Raw genomic sequence first — 16,480 nt, 5'->3', positions numbered from 1 at the left:
AAGCTGAGGGTGGAAATCCAGCAACATCTCTCCTAATGAGCCTGTGATTCAAAGAGAAGAGCTCAGAAGACAAATGGCGACTGTAATTTCTTCCTAAAACAATCCAAGAGCTTCTCCCAGAAGAGCTGGCTCTGTTGCAGCCTGCCTTAAATTGAATGCCCAGACTCCTGCCCAAAGCCCAGTTGCCAAATTACACAAAATGAACACACAAAACATCACTTTATAACTGTGTCTTCCGAAAGTAATGTTTGCTTTAGACAGAGGAAAGAGCTTTTCCCAGGCATGTTCTCCCTAGTCTCTTCCATGGCCTTGACCACATGAACAAATGCCTCTCCTCGCTCCTCCAGTCTTCTCAGATGGACCTCTGCGTGCTGACAACAGTCAGGATGCTCAGAGAAAGCTCTCTCAAAGAAACAAGACATGGGAGTGTGTGGTTACTTGGATGTCTTTTAGGACTGAGTCCTGGGCACATGGGCCAATCTCAGGGAAAACCGTTCTTGCTGACTAATTCTAGAAGGAGGAGGCTCTCAGGAGAAGGCACGAGAACACATGTTCACCACGGTGCACCATGTGTTACAAGACTTTCCCTTTCCCTACAGGAAATCTCAGCTTAAAGTCATGATGCAACTCTGAGCCAGCGTAGAGAGCAGAGTGCTGAGCTGAACTACCTGCAGCAGCAGCTTTTTGGCTCCACTCACACTCTCAACCACCTGCAGCTTGGCTGACAGCATCCAAAGCTGAAAGCCACAAAAAGGAAAATCCATCATTGCTGTAAAAGGAGGAGAAATGCATTTGTCCTGGCTACTGCCATTTAATAACCAGAAATAACACGGCAGAAACAGGGATGTGGCTCCCTTGAGGACTCTGACACCTGTGGAGAGGCATCCCAAAGGAGCTCCAAGGCTGAGCTCGCTCTCAAGCATTTTCAGTAGCACAGAGATCTTTCCCTGTGACCCTTGGGACACAGAGTACATTTCACATGGGGTGGAAATACGTGTTCACATCTCCTATAATGTTTCCTGGTTTCCTCTCTGTTGGATCCAGGGTTAGTTCCACTGGACGATAATCCTGTGGCTGTACACGTAACAGCCAAGTCCAAGTGTGCAGAAAGGAAAAGATGGTTGGAGCCTTCAAGCCAGCAGAGTAGAGACCTCTCTACAGTTCAAGGGAGGCCCTGAAGAGGATAGAAAGCAAGTGAAAAGTCACTCTGGCTGCAGAAGTTGCTGAGAGGACCTCGAGCACTAGTAATGCAAGAGAAAGCTCTGGCCTGAATAATGAGACAGAGAAGAATTGTTGCATTTGTTTACTGTGAAGATCCTGTATGATGCAGACCGTTTGCACTGAGTCTCGGTATGCATTTCCAGACCTCAACACTAACTGTCTGCACATACATGTCATTTGTCTTGCCACTTTAGCCCATGGTTCAGTGACAGACTTCAGGGCCCTAGGCAGATCTTCTGAGAATGAAATACTCCACCAGAGAGCAAACTATCTCCATCCCTAGGACAAGAAAAGAGCACTGAATACACGAGCGCTGGGAAAAGCAAGTGGCTAAACAAAAAGTGAAGGTATTTAATTAAAGCAACAATACTACTCACCAGATATCCACTTTTTCGGAGACGGGCTCATTGCGTATCACCTCCGGGGCCATCCAAGCCACAGTACCCGCAAAAGACATTTTTGTACTTTTATCACTCAGTTCTTTAGATGTACCAAAATCTGAGATTTTTACTGCATCTGTGTGTGTAACCAAAACACTGGAAAGAGGAAAAGAAGAAATCAGCATCCTGTAAGTTTTCTACTTCCACAACAGACTTTCGGCAACAGATCTCCAACTTCTGTTAGGACACTGAGAACTGCACACAACACTTAGTCTCAACAGGCAACTGAGGTGCTCTGAAGTTAGTGGCTGATGTGGCCCTCGAACACAAAAGCTAAGTAAGTCCCACAGTTGAATTCACAAATCCAGTGGTCAATCCCAGCAGATCAATGCTTTTTGTCCACTACTGAAGGAGTGAACCTCCTTTCCTTGCTTGATATCTCAAGCAACACTATGCTGGAGTGTGATTTGTACATGAGTCAGACTCTGTTTTTACTTGTGTGTTTCCAGCCCTGTAGATCGGGGTTTGCTTTGCTGCCAGAAGCCAGCTTCTCCCAAACCACACAGCTCTGGAAATAAAAGCCTTCCCTTTGAGATCACAGTTGTAGCACACATCTCTCAAGGCAGTACTGCAACAGCCCTTGGGAGTAAATCCCTTCCTAATCAACATGAACGGTTGATGAGGCCATTCTGCTCAGGATTACAGGACAAGGAAAAGGATTTTGCATTTTCATTGACGAAAGCGCTCACTTTCTTTGGGATTTCTTTTTTTTGTTTTGCCTCAACTGCATTTCTAAATCCTACAAGTCAAAAATCAGTCTTGATATCACTTGCAAATTATCAAGTCATGCTCACTAACCAAAGATAAAATATCAGGGGATATTCGAGGAGCCAGAGACTCACTTTGGTGACTTGAGGTCTCGATGGATGATTTTGTGAAGGTGCAGATAGTTCATCCCACTAGCAATGCCCGTGGACCAATCCACCAGCAGCCGAGGCGTGACCTTCCGCCCTGCTCGCAAGACTTCGTAGAGCTGCCCGTGCGCACAGTACTCCATGATAATACAGTAGCACGGCGCTTGAGTGCAAACTCCCCTGTCAAAGGAAACAAACACCGAGTGAGGATCAGCAGATACGACTCCCAGAGCAACTCTTAAACGTGGCAGTCAAGGGTCAGGAGAGCAACCCGCTCGCTCTGCCTGGGCAAGGTTCAGCTAACAGCTCTCCTTACTGAACAGGAAGGGCAAATGTTTTTGGCGTGCTTTGCACAGGCGGAACCTCATTTGTGATAGGGGTTGGTTTCCTTGGATTTCCTGCACCCACACATTGGCAGGGTTCACAGCATGCGTTTTGTTAGCAAGCCCAAAGGGCAGCATTGGGTGGGAGTGGTGTCCGCAGCTTCGTTTTCACAGCAATGCACAATTGGAAAGAGGAAGCAAAGGGTGAGGGCCCACTTTGTCCTACAGACAACTTAATTCCTGGAATTACAAACACGGCCAGGGTATGAGAGCTACTGCCTCTTCCCTTGACAGAGGTAGTGCTGGTAAGGTTATAGCAAATACCACAACCTACTTGAAGGCAATGATGTTCGGATGTTTGAGTTTCCGCAAGTGCTTGATATCTGTTTCGTTCTGATCTCTCACTTTCTTGATCGCCACCTCCTCTGCTCGAAATTTGCCCAGGAAAACAGCTCCCTGCGCGCCGCTGCCCAGCCACTGCAGCTCCGAGATCTCCTCAAACGGCACCTCCCAGGTATCTAGGCACACGTGAGCAAGGGGAACAGCTTCAGAGAGCAAGTTCACAAAACTTCTGCTGCGAGGTCACGCCGGGGCAGCACCTGCCACCTCCTTCCTTGTCTCTGGAGGTGGATTTTGCTGAGGGAGGGAGGCAGGGCATCCCCAAAATACACCCCACCATGGACAGTGCCAGTACCCATCTCCCCCATGACGCTTGCCTCTAGCCTCTTCCTCCTCACCCTCTCCACTGCTTTTGCAACAGAGCACACCACCACTTTTCAGCAGTTGTGTGAGCCGCTTCGACTTGGCAGGCAATAACTTAACATGCCTGAGACACTGTATTTGCAACTTAGGGAGCGTTCTTCTACTCCAAAACTCAAGGGTGATGGTCTCGGTTCTTAGGCACGTGACCGCTGTGAAAAGCACAGGTGAGAAGAAACATTTAACATTCACAACTGGGGAAAAAATATCAAAGGGTTTTTCCCTAGAAGCAGTATAAAAATAGGAAACAAAAAGGAAAGTCAGAGGGGGCAGGTTGTAAAATCCAGACCAGCAACCACCAAGTTACCCAAGCTAAAGCCCATCAGCCACCACTACTGGTCACCGAAAGAGGTCTTTCCCACACCAACGTTGTGTACTGTCAAACAGGCAAAGGGATCTTAAGGAAAAGACTCCTCTTCCTAGGTACCCGCATGCATCTTGTTGGGGTACTGCTACAGTGGTCCAATAACACGGTTTAAACTGTTTAAAGACAGTTGTGCCCATCAGAACAGAAAACCTTGATGCCTGCGAGTTATCTTCAAATTACCTTAACATCATACAAACAGTAAGATAAAAGGCAAACAATAATTTCTTTACTATAACTCAATAGACATTTGAGCTTAGAGTACAAATTCATTTAGCAGTAGCAGCAAAAGTTAACCCACTTATTTCTGAAATAAAATCATGCCTGTACGGAGCCCTATTTTCAATCACTATGAAGACAAGTCTTTCTCCGTTTCATGCACTCAACGGGTTGTTGGGGTGTTACGACCGCTCACAGCTGGCATCATGCAAAAGCGTCCATCCTAGATACTGCCACCGCTGGGGAGAAATCCCAAGATCCAGCTGGACTGATTCTGATGCAAAGCTCTCCCTCAAATCACTCCTGTGACCCTCCGACATGAGCTGTGCTCCTCCTTCCGAGCGACTGCTCTTCAGGCCTGGCTGAGGAAAGCCAGCTCCCACCCGGAGACAGAGCTCGGGGCCCGGGCTGCTCACCGAACTATAAAACCAACAGTGTTAATCTACAGCTAAAAATTTCCTTTGACTTGGCAGGACAAAGAGCAGTCTTCAGCATATGTTTCTTCACGCACACGAGTATTTTTCGCACAGACACGTGCTTGCAACCTTGCGTTGTACCAGAATATGGAAAGGAGGACAGGGCACGCAGCTCTCAGCTGAAACGCAGGATAGCTAAGCAACCCGCAGCACCTGCGGACGCGCAGTGGACGACCCCTCTCTTCAGTTTTCAAGAACACCACAACAGACATCGAGAAGGCCATACTGCCCACCCAGCAAACACACGTACTTTTCTGTTGCATCTCATCCTAACACATCACCATAAAATGATCCATGAAATATGCTTTCCACATGCTACTACCACTATCTTGACCACAGGACATCCAAGTATTTTAAAATAAGTGTTCTTCTTCATCAAACAACTTGAGCACTTTTTGTCAATATGCTTACAATTGCTATTTAAGACAGTTCTTGAATTAAATAAGAAAATAATACATGTAAACAAAAATTGAGGGAGGATCCGTATTTATTTTTAATTCACAAATACACTGCTTCTGAAAGATGGTGACCTATTCAGCTGATGTTTCGTGTTCCTTGATGAACAGTATTTTTAGCCAGGCAGCACTGAAACTACTCCGTTGTAATGAAATGGCTGTTTATCTGCATGGGAGAAGGCTGCCTCTCCTATAAAAGGCACATGACTCTGTCATTTACTTCCCTGAAGCACCCAGACTTTGTGCCTGGTAACGGCCGATATCACTTAGGAGCCTTAACTGTCTCTTAATATTACCTATTGCCCTTTGCAATGGCAGAAGCAGAGAGAGACTGCAAACAAAGCACGCAAAAGTTCACAGCTTGCTCCTGCCAAGTCGGCCAGTGTATACTTGGCAAGAAAGATCCTTTCCTGATGGGGCAGGGTCCGAACATCCCACCTGCTCCCTGAATATCAGGGGAAGGGTTCAGGGAAGAGGTTTAGGGGCAGCAGCAATCACATACTCCCCCGGGGCAGCATCCTGCAGCTTCTGGAATTTGAAGAAGATCAAAGAGCCAGTCCATACAACGCAACAGTAAGACAAAAATCCATTAAAATCCTTTCACCGTACAGGAATGTGCATTTCCAGACAGCCAGCAGCAGAGATGAATTTGGCTCACACAACACAATGAGCACTGAAAAACTTCCCAAAGAGACTGAGGCTGGACGAGAAAAGCAGTGGACTACGTTCAGCTGAAAAACAGGGTTTGCTAGCATCCGTGGTGCAAACCTGTATTTCCCACTACAACGCAAACCTACCTATTAGTTAAGAAACACGTATAAATTACCCCGGGTATGTGCTCCCTTCAGCTCCTCAGACCTACCCTCAAGGACACCTTGGCAAGGTTCGGTGTTGAAAAATCAAGTTCATCAGTTCCACTGAGGGGCAACGGGCAAGGCTGGAAAAGCGAGGACTCGTGACACACCACCTGAGAGACAGCCAACTACGGCTGAAAGTCAAGATCGTAAACCGTACCTGGAGAGCAGGTTATAAAGCTCCCCCACCGCCTACACAAATCCATCCTCAATGGCCCATAATACCTAACAACTTGAAACCAGAACGACTTGCATAAACCAGCTGTAAGAACTCGGGTACACGGCTATGACAAATAACCATAGTTAACCTGAGGTGCTGAGGCCCGTCTAGAAGAGTAACGCTTTAACGCTGGAAGTGGCCCAGAGACGTGTCTGGACACACTAATCAAGACGAGGCTGCTCCGCTAGCCCGGTTTCAGAAGCGCGTGACATTGCGTGGCTAAACATCTTCGGAGAGTGCGCAGGTTCAGGGCTTGCTATAGCTCTCCTAGCACTTCCTCCAGCAGAAGAAAGAGGAGGACATCCTCCACCATGGTGGGGCAGTTTTCATTCCAGACTCTCCCTAAACAAACCTGTAAGAGATTTCTCCTAAATAAGTACAGTAGCAACAGGAAATTAGACCAAGAGCTTGTGTTTCTAAGGTGACTAAGAACCATCCAAGCAGAATGACGGGAACGCATTTCCCATGGAGAGGAAATGTTGGAGCAGACAAGCAGGTTGAGCCATGGAGTCAACCTATTTGAAACAAATTTTTGTTGTTCACCAGCACTGGCATTAGGACAAAAAGCATCCCTGATTTCCAAAAAGCCACAAACAAAAACACACACGCTTTAAAAAGCACCTTGCTCTCCAAGTTTACGCAAAAATGAACACAGTGATGGTAAATTTGCAACTAGTGGAAAGGAAGGTGAAAGTAACTCCTGCAAATGGACTGCAAATCCAAATGAAATGGTTCAGGAGTCCAACAAGTCTATAGAAAACACAAACATGTCTTATTGTAAAGTGCTGAAGTTCCGATAACCCAAATCAAATAAGCATTAGAGGCAAATTGAAGAACAGGGTACACCTCCCTGAAAACACCCACCAACAGCTTTTAACACCAGTGCAAACGATTGGAAAAACACAGTCAAAAGTGAATTTCTGGGTCAAAACCAATGCATTTAGACCTCAGAGAATTAACTGAAGCCCCTGAGCAATACAAAAGCAGAGACTGCCTACAGCGACACTATTCACAAAGGATGCAAGCCACTTAATAACAGCAATTAGCACTGCTTAGGCAGCTCACACAGACCACTCTGCACCAAGCCAATGTCCAGCTGAACAAAGCTCTGGCCCATATGGGCCCTCAAGAAAAACACAGCCCTTGATGACAATCTCAGGTGCTGAGAAGGAAACCCAAGAAGTAATTTCAGGAAGAAGAGAACGTGGAGTCTTGTAAAAGTTGTTTCTCTTTCCTAGCCTTTTCACCAGTCACCCAGGCACTAGCCAAGCCTTGCAGGCAACGAGGACCCAAGTACTAGCCATTTGCCAATGACCTGAAATCTACTTCTCCTTTACCTTGTATGACCACACCACTGCCACCACCAGGTCCTAGTGTTTGGGCAACTTCTACTCACAGAAGGGGAGCAGCTGCCTGAAGGTGACCAAAGCAGGCAAGCAGGGATGCTGGTGAGCAGCAAAAGGACTAGGAAGCATCTGCAGGCAACGTGGTCTCCCAGGGCTGAAGGAGCAAAACCTCCTCCGGTCGATGATTCAGCCTAGGGCGAAGGAGTGCTCTTGGATTAGCTGCCAAATGTAACCCCTCCCCTAGCAGTGCCATGAGCAGTGCTCACCAGCCTCTCCAGCCAGCCATGGGACGGTCCTATCCTGCTATGTGGCCTCAGCCTTCCTACCTTAGCTTGCCTAGTTGCACTGCTGTGACATGGGTACCTGGACACAACGCCTGCAGGGCCCAAGGACGAGTTAGTAGGGGGTAGTGCTGCACTACATATCCTGGAAGAGAAGTGTTATATATGTTCTCCACTGCCCTCGCGCACAAGTGCAGGGCAAGCTCCAGGTACCTCCAAGGTGCTCCACAGCCTCAACACAGCGAGTCGAAAGGAGCTGAGCTCTGGGACAAGGGCTGTGGCAGCCAGCTCCGCTCCTCCAGCTCAAAGTCCTTCTTGAAAAGGGGTAAGTTCACCTGCACAGATCTGTAGGACCCCCAAAAGGTGAGAATAAGCTCCCTTGGGAATGAAACGCCATCCCAGGCCTCCCTCTACTGCTGAAAGGGTCAGAGACACATCCTCAGCCCGTCTTCTCTGAACAAATCCATAACACTTGCATAAAACTCCAACCTAGCATCCACTGCACTCTTGCTAAAAGACAGCAAAAATAAAAGAAAACCCAAACATCGGTTACTGAATGGGTGGCTTGTAAACGGTAGCAAATGAAAGGCACAGACATGGCGGCAACAAGCAAGAATGAGGTCATCTGGAGTGCAGAATATGGATATTCTGACAAAACCCTCAAGCTTTAGCACAGAATGAGGTTAACGAGCTTGATGACAGGAAAGAGCAGTACTCCTCCACTGACACCAGCGACCGGTCCAGCTGAACAGCCCCTGAGGGGAAAGCTTCTCCTTTCCACACTCCTTCATGACAGTGAAGACTTCAGAGGAGCAACTAAACCACACAGGCCACACGTAGCAGATGCGAATTAATCTCCAGCCCTGACACATCTGTAGCTGTCTCAAAATTGCCCTTTCAGGAAGGGCTTAACGCCACGGGCTCTACACCGGAGCGACCTGCAAAGCGTGCAGGAATCTGCAGCTCCGAACGCGCTCACGGCACGGAGGACAGCAGCGTACTTGCGTACGTACCAACGGGAGCTCTACGCAGGCCCCCTAAATACAACACCGCTCTCAGCAGTTCATTTTCATGAGCTAGTGCTTAAATCTTTTCTATTATCAACTTTCACACAACGGAAAGGGTCCCCTAGAGACCATCAAAGCATGTGTTATACCACGGTCTCCAGCACAGCCACCGTCCCAGCTACGTACAAAATACAACCTCTCTGCTTCAGAGGTCGCTTCTTTGAAACTACCCACGCAAGCTCACAGGTGCATGCAAGCACGCGGTGGCCCAGCGGCACTCGGCCCTGGAAAGCCTGCCCTGGCAGGATGGGGCTTGCACGCAGTATTCACAGAATCGTTAAAAGTAGCCAGTATAACTCCACAGTATAAAGAGGGAGCTGGACTTTTGAAGCACTCTGCAGAGATCTAGGCATCACAGCAAGCAAGCTGCACTTGCAACACGATACAGCCCTCCAGCATCAGTGCAGTGCAGAACGAGATTTCCCAGTGGCAAGGATTGCACAGTTTTTGCTCTGAAATACCATGTAAAAATCTGCGTTCCTCAGTTCTATGAAAATAAATTAAAACAGGAGAAATTAGGGGCCGAAGACCCTGAATTATGAATATTCATCTGAGAACAAGACACACATTGAGCCTTGCGCTCTCTTCATCGTGACCGTTTCTAACATAAAACTGTTATTATTTGTCGTCAGAGAGAGCGAGCGCGCAAGCGTGCACACGTCCTTCCCTTGGAAAATTTCAGCTTCGCGTAAAAGAAATCTGGCATACAAACCAAAGCAGCGTGACACAGATATACTGATACCACACCTCCTTTGAACGATATCTGACTGTTCAGCAGCTCATTTTCCTTTACGAGAGAGGCTCCCCATCGGACTCCTCCTCTTCCAAGACTAACCACATCCGGCTCTGCATAGCACGCGATCCCCGCGGTGGTGTTAATTCCCCAAGGAATCTGCAGTCACTTTTTTTTGTATTACAGACTCAACCACGCGTGACATACCGAGTGCTAAACATGCCGACAAGCTTAGAATCAACTTTGGCAAAAACTGCACGCTCTGGAGGAACTGAAATACAAGTGAACTCTTGCTCAGCAGGCAAGTCCGATGTGCAGGAGGCTGCTGCTGCTTGGGAAGGCTTCTGCCCTTCTGCAATGAGAGAGGGATTTCCCTGCCCAGAGTCGAGAACCAGAAGGAGCAGCAAGTCTAACTCGACCCAGCACGCTATTTAACAGCTCTGTTGTTTCAGAAACTAACCATTGCCAAGCGTAACCCCATTGCTTTGGGTTCAGAGATGATTTGGTATTGCTGTACGCAGAAACTTGGTGCTCAGGCAGTCTTTGGCGAGCCCACTCGATCAGACGGCTGGCCAAGAAGCACTGATGGCCACAGTTACCCCTACATGTTTAACTAGGAGATTTTGTATGTATTTCAGAGTTTGCATATGAAACTTTCCACTTCTGAGCACACCCTCTGCCTCTTCATGGGATCAGTGTCAGGCCCAGTTATAACACAATATAGAGAACATATTCAGGCCCTAAAGAAAACCATAAAATGGGGAGAAATCAGACACCAAAGGCATTATACACTCAGCTCTTAAGCTTTCAGTAGCCACTGAAAATACAAGTACGTGATTATTTGGGACATTATTCAGTCCCAAACTACTATTTTTTGTTTTAATATTTCCATGAAAAAGGTATAAATGTTAAAGAAAACTTTCCTACATAGGTGCTAGAAAGATAAGAACTGGACAATGTTATAAACAGTGAATCTATTCCTGACAAAAAGACACAGAAGTAACACGCTCACAGACGAGCAATACTTCTGCTATTTGGCACTCAGCTGCAGACAGCCTTCACATACGTGGGCAGGAGAAGTGCCCACATTAAGTTCATCTGGCATGAGAAGACTGCAAAAGTGAAGTAGTTGGTATGACCCCTGTGGTTGCCACCATTATTTCTAATCCTCACTTACGCAAATGCTTGGTTCAACTTCAGACTGTCACAACGGTCCAAGGCATGGTCTAGAACATGCAGTTTTTTCCTCCATCACTAGCTGCCATTGCTGCAGATGATAGCTGTTGGATGTACATACAGGATTTCTCTTTGCAAACCCGTAAGAGGGCAGTATCAGACAAAAACGGTCACATAGGAAGCTGGGGAAAGGCCCGGGGCTGATTTCCTCATCTTCACACCTTCCCCCAGAAGAAATGAAGGCTTGCTCCCCTGCTTACCTTGCTGTTGCAATTTGTAGTCCGTGGAGTATGCCTTGCCTATGATGTTCCACACCGGCCTCAGACAGCCAAAAAGTCCCTCAAGAAACCCACCACTCCCACTGCCTGATCTGCTGAACTGGACTTTAACATCATCGGCTCCGCTGTTGCTTTCTCCGTCCATAGTGTTCCTGTTGCCCTGAGGAATGGGTGTTTCGGATTCATCCTGCTCTCTCAGCTGCAGCACGCTGTTCTCAAATTGGTCCCTAGAGTCCTCACTGATGCTGGTCAGTACTGCTGCGGTCACTGGGCTGCTCATGTTTTCTATGAGGTCTGCCTGCAGCAAGCCCTTCTCGCGCACGTCCTCTATGAGTTCGGGCGACGGGTGGTTTCCCGAAGGTGCGTGCTCATCGTGTATCCTGCTAAAGTCTTTATCTTCACAGAAAGCTTTGCTGATTGAGTTTGGAGAGGAAGACAAGCTCAGGCGCTCCTGAGTGCTGGCCATGATGCCGTGAGGGTGCATCAAGGAGACAGTCTGATTTGGTACTTAGAGAATTAGTACAACACGATTCAGATGCGACATGTGGACCCAGTACCTGGAATGAGAGGAAAAGAGAACAATTTTCAAATTTAAGTATTTTCACAAAGTGCTTTTGCAAAGGTGAGCTGATAATTAACTAGTAATACCAGATGACTGCTGTTACTTAGTAAGTAATTATTACATAAAAGAAGAAAACAAATGATTCCTACAGAAACTCCACTCACACAGTGCAAAATCTGCTTCACTGGGAAGGCACGCATTTTTTTCTCAGTAACCTACTGCAAGAATTGCCTGGTCAAGAGACACCACAGTTTTTACAGAAAAGCCTGAAGGTCAAAACTTGTCAAGACTTTTTACAGCAAAGAACTGTCTCTTCATGGTTACTATTTAGCCTTTAATAGACTGAAGCTGACCCTCAGGAGTTTCCCAGCTCTGTTATGGGTAGAGTCCGGTCACGGTTTCTGGGGCTGGCACAGTCCCCAAGCTCAGGATTCGTCTGCAAACCCCCGAGACAACGTGTTAGAGAACCGAAGCACAGTGATACTGGTGTCCAAACCCACCCAAGGATGGTTTGTACCTGCTCCCTCAGAGCTCCACCTAGATGGGACCATCCTAGTCCTTTACTTTCATGCTTTCAAGGTCAATGTAGCAACACACGTACGTTCTTTAACTATGTTCATATTATCCTTAAAAGGACTTCAAGAACAGTATACCCTCCTAGCTGATCTCCCTTCTTCTGCAAGCCTGATGAGCATCTCCCGCTGCTTTGCTTGCCCCTGCGTGAAGCCGCTGGCAGCCTGCATATAAATTCAGAGCAGGTGTCCCTCTTAAAAAGTCTCTCCATCTCTCCCCCCACTGCAACTTGTTCCACCAAAAGGCCTTTTCCTGCAAGCCAGCTCAGTCCCACCTTTGCACAAAACAAATCTGCACACTGAGCTGGGCCGCACTGAACTGCGCTGCGCCAGCTTCCCCGCACCAAAGTAAAGCCACTTCTGCAACCCAAGTCTCTAACTTTGTGCCAGAGACGGTTCAGCGCATTCAGCCTGTAGCAGAACAGAGTCCAATCTTAAATTCCATCTGAGGTTGAGAGAAGGAAAAAAAAATGGCAGAGAAACTATTTTGTTAAAAAGTAGGATAAATCACACGGGGTACAAAGTCCTGGGCTCTGCAAACAGCCACTGAAAGGAAGAACGAGGTGGCCAGGTCGCATGCAGCCAATCGTAAGGGAACAGCTCAGGCTCCGTAATTTCTCAAGATGAAATCATTTCTGAGACGAGAGATAAGAACTTCGGATTGGTGTACGAAAAGCTCAGGCCGTCTGCGTCAGTCCCTCCTCGCCAGAGCAGCGTCCGCGGCAGAAGCATCGAATGGGAATGCCCAGGAGCCGGCTTTACCTTCACGTATTTCTGCCTGCTCACACAGGGGTTATACATAAGAGCATCGTTGAAAGAATGCCATTCAGGTTGCAAAGTAAGTTCTTTAAGAACAAGCAAAATAGCAAGTGAGGCAACAATTGTGTCATAGTCCATATTCATAAAGGAGCTGAATTAAACTCACGCAGGAGCCTCACGGTTGGCTTTTCCCTACCCTCTCCGTGAGCAGCATCACAGCGCCCGATTCCCTGGTCGCAGAAGTTGTGGGGTGACAACAGGAGTATGGTTGCCACTAGTAGTAGTATGACCACAGATTTTGTTGTTGATACAGAAATGGGAAAATTTTCAAACCTGAACAGAATCTCACAAAAATACCAAAGCAACCGCAACTCGGTGCTCCTGGAAGTCAGCAGGGATGGTGCCCAAGAGCCGGAAAAAGACAAATGATTCCTTACGCAAAAGCAAAAGGTGACCAGCGTTCCTACGGAGGAACCTGCTTTTTACACCGCGGCATATTAGGCAACCTGGATAAAAGGTCGGCCTCACTCTCCCCGGCAAGAAGCCCTAGAACAAGAGCCAAAGCAAGAACTTGAGGAAACAACGTCCCAACAAAAGCACTTCACATTTATATAACGGGAAGCGCGCAAAGCATTAAAGCAGATTTAGAGGATAATATTGTTTTGCTGCTCCATGATTCTCAAAATACGCTACTTAACGCAGGCTGGGGTTTGCTCTCACCTTCTTATGCGGTTTGCTGGCTTTGGAAGGCCTGAGCATGTGATTGAGCAGGGAAAAAACAGCTTTTGTACTCATACACACATATTTCATGTCTTCCTAGTTTATAAATGGATTATCAGTATACATCCCCACCCAATGTATTTCTTATTATTGCTTAGAAAGTTAAGCCTCTCTCTTTCATTCTGCTGGGGAAAGAAGCTCTACTACATATATACATTACCCTGATAAGCGTACATACATTTTAAGGTAAAGCCAGATATAGCTACTAGACCACCCTGACTCTCAGTTCATTTAAACTGTGGTGTTATTTTCTCTACAAAAGCCTACAGTCTCCCACCAAAATTGGAGTGAACTCGCTGCTTTGAGAGCAGGAGGAGGCAGCTTTTATTCCAAAGTGACTACGTACCAGGCCAAACCCAGGGAAACGGTTCCAGATTCGTTGGGGCGTAGAAGGCAGTTGCTGCCACAATGCATTAAGGTTGATTTGTCGGGGAAATGATTTTTTTTTTTAATCATCTTACATTACAGTAAATTCTGCAACGAGCAACCTCTTTCCCTTGCAAAATTTGATTTAACACAGACAAACTAGGTTTTCCTTGACCTTGCCATTTCTTCAAACAAGGGATGAAGACAATTTTTCAAGCTTTACTGTCATGCCGTCCCTATTTCTTTGGCCGGAGTACTGGTGATATTGCTGAGCTTCGTAATATTGAACTCTTATAAAAAATATATATATGTGCATATATATCTTAGTTTCTTTCAATGCAAAGAAAAACATTTTACTGAAAGTTGGAAGTTTCATTTTAGGCAGAATCTTTGCCATTTGGGCTTTCTTCGAGGCCTGTATATGCCCCCTCTGAACTTTCACAGTGGGAAGCACAGTCGAGCAGGGCTCCGTTTTTACCTTAATGATGCTTGTGCTATGGCAGCCTTCGAGGCGAGAGCTGAAAGCCGCGCGCGTGCGTAGGAGGACCACGTGCATATTTAAGATACTCCGATTTCACCAAGTGCCTCTGCGGCAGCAGACTTCGAGGCACACCCTCCGATTCGAGCTGCTTTGATGAATTCATGCATCCTGCAGCTAAAAAAGTCATTTTATGTCCATACAGGACTTTGAGGCTCCGTGTAATTTTGCATGGTCACAAGTTCTTGCGAATAACTGCATTTGCAGGCAAAGCGTTTTCCCAAGCAAAGCTCCACCGTGCCCGGACGGCAGGAACGCCAGCGGCACCGCAGCGCGTCAGACAGCCTCAACCGCTCTTTATGAGTACCAGAAGATACATCTGAAGACGCTGCGGTTGCACAAACGCCACGCGCGGACCGTAACGAAAGCTTCTCCTTTAAGGAGCCGTGTTAAAAATAGAGTAGCAAATCACAGCTCCGGCTCCAGCCCACAAACAAGAAAATCTTAGCGTGCTGTAAAGGTTGCTGGAGCGCGAAGCATGCCCCACTGTTTCCCGACAGCACAAATGTCTAGTAATATTAGGTAAATTCCCCCTGAAACGCCGTTTCTCACATCACACAGCCAAACGTGAGCTGCGCTTGCACTTCCAACATACAAAGGAAATCAAGGCGCTTAATGTATTCCTCCGACCCACGCTCACGGACTGAAAAACAGCAGTTGGCAGAAAGCAGCTGGCTGATACACGGCACGCATCGAGGGCAGGAGAGGTTCCTATCCATATCCAGCTCCTGCTCAGACCCGGAGCTGCCTCGCATTCTCCCGGTATCCAGCTTGCCCTACCGGCGACGTTAGGTCCGGCGAGGTAGCGACACCTTTCTGCGCCGATACCACTGCTGCAATCTATAAATGCATCCCCTTAGGACGAGCGCAATGCTCCTGGCCTGGGACACCCCCGCAAAGCCCACCCGAAGCTGCAGCTACCAGGAGAACGCAGGGAGCGTGCGTACGGAGCACCGTTACCTCACCGCACGTTCTGCAGCCCAGCTCCGCTCCGCTCATCCCTCGCGGTCACCTCTCACTTTCCAAAGGGAATTCCCACGACAGGTTGATATGCAGCCGCCTCCTGACCGGGCACACCGTACACCTTTGGCAGATGAAAGAACGGAGAGTTGCTGACTTGCGAGCAGGGAGGCTCCAGTACTCGTCTTGCAACCTTCGATTTGAAACCATCCGCCTCCCCTACTGCACAGGGCTCCTACCAACTCCGTCTCTTCGTGAGCTCTTGGTGAGGGAAGTGCTGTACGAACAGATCAGATCATTTTCCTTACGCCGCACTTCCGTGGTTCTACATTACTTGGTATATGTTTGAGTTTTGCACGGTTGTTTTGAAGAGCAACTGCAATAGCAGGCTTACTAACAGAGCGGAGCTACCCAGATGATCGCAGTGCAACCTCCTCCTGATTTCAGCTGAAGCACAGCTATCCAGAGGAATTGCAAACGATCAAACCCTAGTGCTTCGCCAAGAATTGCTCTGCCTTCCTTTCCCTTTCCGTAAGAAAGTTTTCATCTTCTTATGTTTTCAAAAAAACAAAACAAAAACCCTAAACTCTTAAGCTAACCCCTATTAACTCGGTGCAGCCTAGTCGACAGCAAGGGCAAATCTTCAAGCTAGTTAAGGAGCAGCCCAAGAGAACAGCTTACTTTTTAGGGAGTCGGGCTCTTCTCGAAATACCTGGCTCCTTCAGGTAGGCCTGCTCTTCACCCATCACGGCGTACGTCCCACCTCGCACCCGCGTGAGCGCGCTGGCAGAGCCGCAGAACCGCGGTGCCCTCTCCATCCAGCCCCCTCGCATTTCGGGGGCGGGAGAGGAGCTGCAACCACTTAGGCACATGAGCA

General features: G+C 47.7%; 1 protein-coding gene across 6 annotated transcripts in view; it reads right to left on the bottom strand.

Moving 5' to 3' along the window:
- MAP3K13 (mitogen-activated protein kinase kinase kinase 13) overlaps positions 1-16,480 on the bottom strand; it is an 80,499-nt gene that overhangs the window by 16,885 nt on the left and 47,134 nt on the right. For all 6 annotated transcript variants that reach the window (XM_064517062.1, XM_064517063.1, XM_064517064.1 and 3 more), the window contains 4 exons: positions 11,049-11,623; positions 3,173-3,356; positions 2,504-2,695; positions 1,599-1,757 (listed from right to left, as the gene is read on the bottom strand). In XM_064517062.1, the coding sequence (XP_064373132.1) occupies positions 1,599-1,757; positions 2,504-2,695; positions 3,173-3,356; positions 11,049-11,550 (1,037 nt within the window). In that variant the 5' untranslated portion in view covers positions 11,551-11,623. The remainder of the gene's footprint in view (positions 1-1,598; positions 1,758-2,503; positions 2,696-3,172; positions 3,357-11,048; positions 11,624-16,480) is intronic.

The sequence above is a fragment of the Dromaius novaehollandiae genome, chromosome 9 (genome assembly GCF_036370855.1).
Source record: "Dromaius novaehollandiae isolate bDroNov1 chromosome 9, bDroNov1.hap1, whole genome shotgun sequence".
In the NCBI taxonomy this organism is placed as follows: domain Eukaryota; kingdom Metazoa; phylum Chordata; class Aves; order Casuariiformes; family Dromaiidae; genus Dromaius; species Dromaius novaehollandiae.
Note: the sequence above shows the minus strand (reverse complement) of the source record. Positions and strands in the feature narration are given on the sequence as shown.